The 2,808-nt window shown below is 42.0% G+C and overlaps 1 protein-coding gene across 1 annotated transcript; it reads left to right on the top strand.

Moving 5' to 3' along the window:
• The first annotated feature begins 1,035 nt into the window (after positions 1-1,035).
• On the top strand, positions 1,036-1,380 carry LOC145987006 (protein GVQW3-like). Its single transcript, XM_083121469.1, has one exon. The coding sequence runs from the start codon at positions 1,036-1,038 to the stop codon at positions 1,378-1,380; it is 345 nt and encodes a 114-aa protein (XP_082977595.1).
• The last annotated feature ends 1,428 nt before the right edge of the window (positions 1,381-2,808 follow it).

The following is a 2,808-nucleotide window of genomic DNA, read 5'->3' as shown; positions in this document are numbered from 1 at the left end:
GCTAAGCTATCTCGCTATTACAGAACACATTTTCGGTACGTCATGTACCGTAGGCTGGTTAGAGGGAAGAGGCTGATAACGTCACAATACTTAGGGCTGTCTCCTCAGACAAGCAAGTTCTTCATGTACTTGGTTGAACGCGAAGAGGCCCCCCTTTTTTTTCCTTCCGACCGAGTTGCGACGCCCGGTCTGTTCCCTGTCCATAAATCGACGTCTTCCCTGGTTGGTGAAAGGGAACATGGAAATTGGAATGGGTTGTCTCCACTTGTGGAGTGTTTCAACGCGATAACAAGGTTGTCTTGGGAAATTTGTAAGCTCAACAGCAACGAGGCTTCTCTTTTTTTTTGCACCCCCCCCCTCCCCGCCCTCCTCTTCTTCTTTGCTGGATAAGACTCCGGATTTTTCAACAAAAACAACGCCCGGTTTGAAGAGGATGCTGTTTTCCCAGATGTTAACACAAAACGAAACATGGGCTTCTTTGATGAAAACTTTTCGAGCCTTGTGAACTTGTTGACTTGTGGCTAGGATTTCGCAAGTTTTGATCTAGATTTGAACCCAATCTTAACCACAGACCCAGAAATGCTATATACAGAATCCTATAACAAAAATAAGAAGAAACGTCCAGCAAAATCTTAGAAGAATGAGAGTTACAAGGCTGACCTGCGTTATTTACAAAATGACCAACAGAGTACACTACTATGAGCTGTAATATATTATGCCCAGGTGTTTGAAGATGATGGCACGCATATGTGTGAAAACACTTGAATAATTCAGCACATCTCTTGGTGTTGACTAGCTTTGGCTGAGTCCCAATCAACACCGTTAAACCTGCAGGGTCTCTGTACTATCGAAGTCCGAATTTGAGATATATATATATAAGGGGGTGCTGATAACTTGATGGTTTTGCTTTCTTTCCGTTGCTTCTCATTCTCGATTCACATCTCATTTGAAACTGTGTAATATGAGTATGGTATCGTGCAAAAATAATATTCCTCCCGTAATAGCTTCTTTCTATTTTTCAGGTTTGAAGTAGTCATGCCGGAGGCACTAGTCAATTTCACGACGCTAGAGGTTCGGGGTGTGATCAAGTTTCTAATCCTCCAAGGAAAGTCTGCGAAGGACATTCACGGTGAAATGTCACAGACACTGGGAGATAAGTGCCCTTCATACAGCACCATAAAAATCTGGAGAGCTCGATTCACGACCGGACATTTCAGCGTCGAAGACGAAGTCCACAGTGGGCTCCCTTCAGCAGTGACGGATCTGGCAACATGTGATGCTGTGCATGACATGATTCTTATGGATCGGCGAATATCAGCCAAGAAGATTGCAGAGATAATGACCATCTCCTGGGAACATATAGGATTCATCATGATGTAGTGGACATGAGGAAACTTTCTGTCAAATGGGTTCCGAAATGCTTGAACAGTGATCAGAAACGACAGAGAGTGAAGTCATCGGAGTCCATTTAGGCTCGGTTTCGTGCTGGTGAAGAGGATTGTTTGGGCAGAGTAGTGACTGAGGATGAAACGTGGATACATATCTAAGATCCCGAGACCAAGGATCAGTACATGGAATGGCGCCACAAAGGGTCAACCCGTCCGTCGTGAAACTGACTTGTGCCTCCGCAATGACTACTTCAAACCTGAAAAATAGAAAGAAGCTATTACGGGAGGAATATTATTTTCCCACCATAACATACTCATATTACACACTTTCAAATGAGATACGAATCGGGAAAGGGAAACGATGGGAAGAGAGCAAAGCCAGTAGCTTATCAGCACCCCCTCATAGATGGAGTTGAAGGAGGGGGGAGTACTGATCGAATGGTATATCGGTATTAAATTTTTAAAATTGGCTCATTTATTTGAGCTGATCGTACAAGTAGCTGAGCAATGGCCAACATTGTACTCTATCAGTTCTCTCTCTCTCTCTCTCTCTCTCTCTCTCTTCCACGTTTGAGTTGAGCAGTACACACTCTACACCCCCCCCACCCGCTGTTCACGGCCGAGCGCTCCTTCTATATCTTACCATCCGTCATGAGTAGAGCCCGGAAATTCAGGCATTTATTTTCGTTAAAATAGGCAGGCAAAAAGGCATTTATAATGTGGAAAATAGGCATTAAAATGAAAAAAAGGCAAAATAAACCGAAAAAAGGCACATTTTGAAGTCGCTTACTTTTATCTATAATTTCTGGCAACATGTTAAAATCTACATTGGGAAGAGCATTTCAATTTTCTCCGTCATAACTACAAGGTGTTTTTTTTAATTACTCAACATTCATTGATAGTAGTCTGTCAGAGAGAATGTTTTTCATAATAGAAAATTATATTTCTACTTCGACAGAAGTTATTGGAGCATACATAAAACAAGCTAATGTAGCTGGACGCATTTCGGTAACAGCATTTTCACCTTTTAGAATATCACAAATTGTTTTAAATTGTTTCAAGTCCTCATTTGCACTCACTACCCGCTTGCACTTTTCCGCAACAGCTGACCCCTTTTCTCCTGGCACTTCCATTATCTTCTTCATAGATTCCTCGTACATTTTCATGGATGTTACAAGGTGTTATTTTACGTTCTGTAATTGTAATTGTCTCTGGGAATGCACCATAATGTGCAAAAATAAACTTGAATAGCACAGGAGTTTTTTCACTTCACGAATTGAAGCCGCTTGATTTTCTGGAAGAGCATCTATCACCTCACTGATTTTTTGAAGGTTGTTAGCATAATATATAGCTGCTGATATCCAGGTTCCCATCTGGTCAAGACTGGTTGCGGAGGTAAACTAAGCTCAGATTCAACTTC

This window comes from Lepisma saccharinum, chromosome 4, assembly GCF_977018435.1.
Source record: "Lepisma saccharinum chromosome 4, izLepSacc3.1, whole genome shotgun sequence".
Lineage (NCBI taxonomy): Eukaryota > Metazoa > Arthropoda > Insecta > Zygentoma > Lepismatidae > Lepisma > Lepisma saccharinum.
Note: the sequence above shows the minus strand (reverse complement) of the source record. Positions and strands in the feature narration are given on the sequence as shown.

Excerpts from the sequence above, each read along its gene's own strand:
- LOC145987006 (XM_083121469.1), top strand. The coding sequence starts at position 1,036 with ATGCCGGAGGCACTAGTCAATTTCACGACGCTAGAGGTTCGGGGTGTG.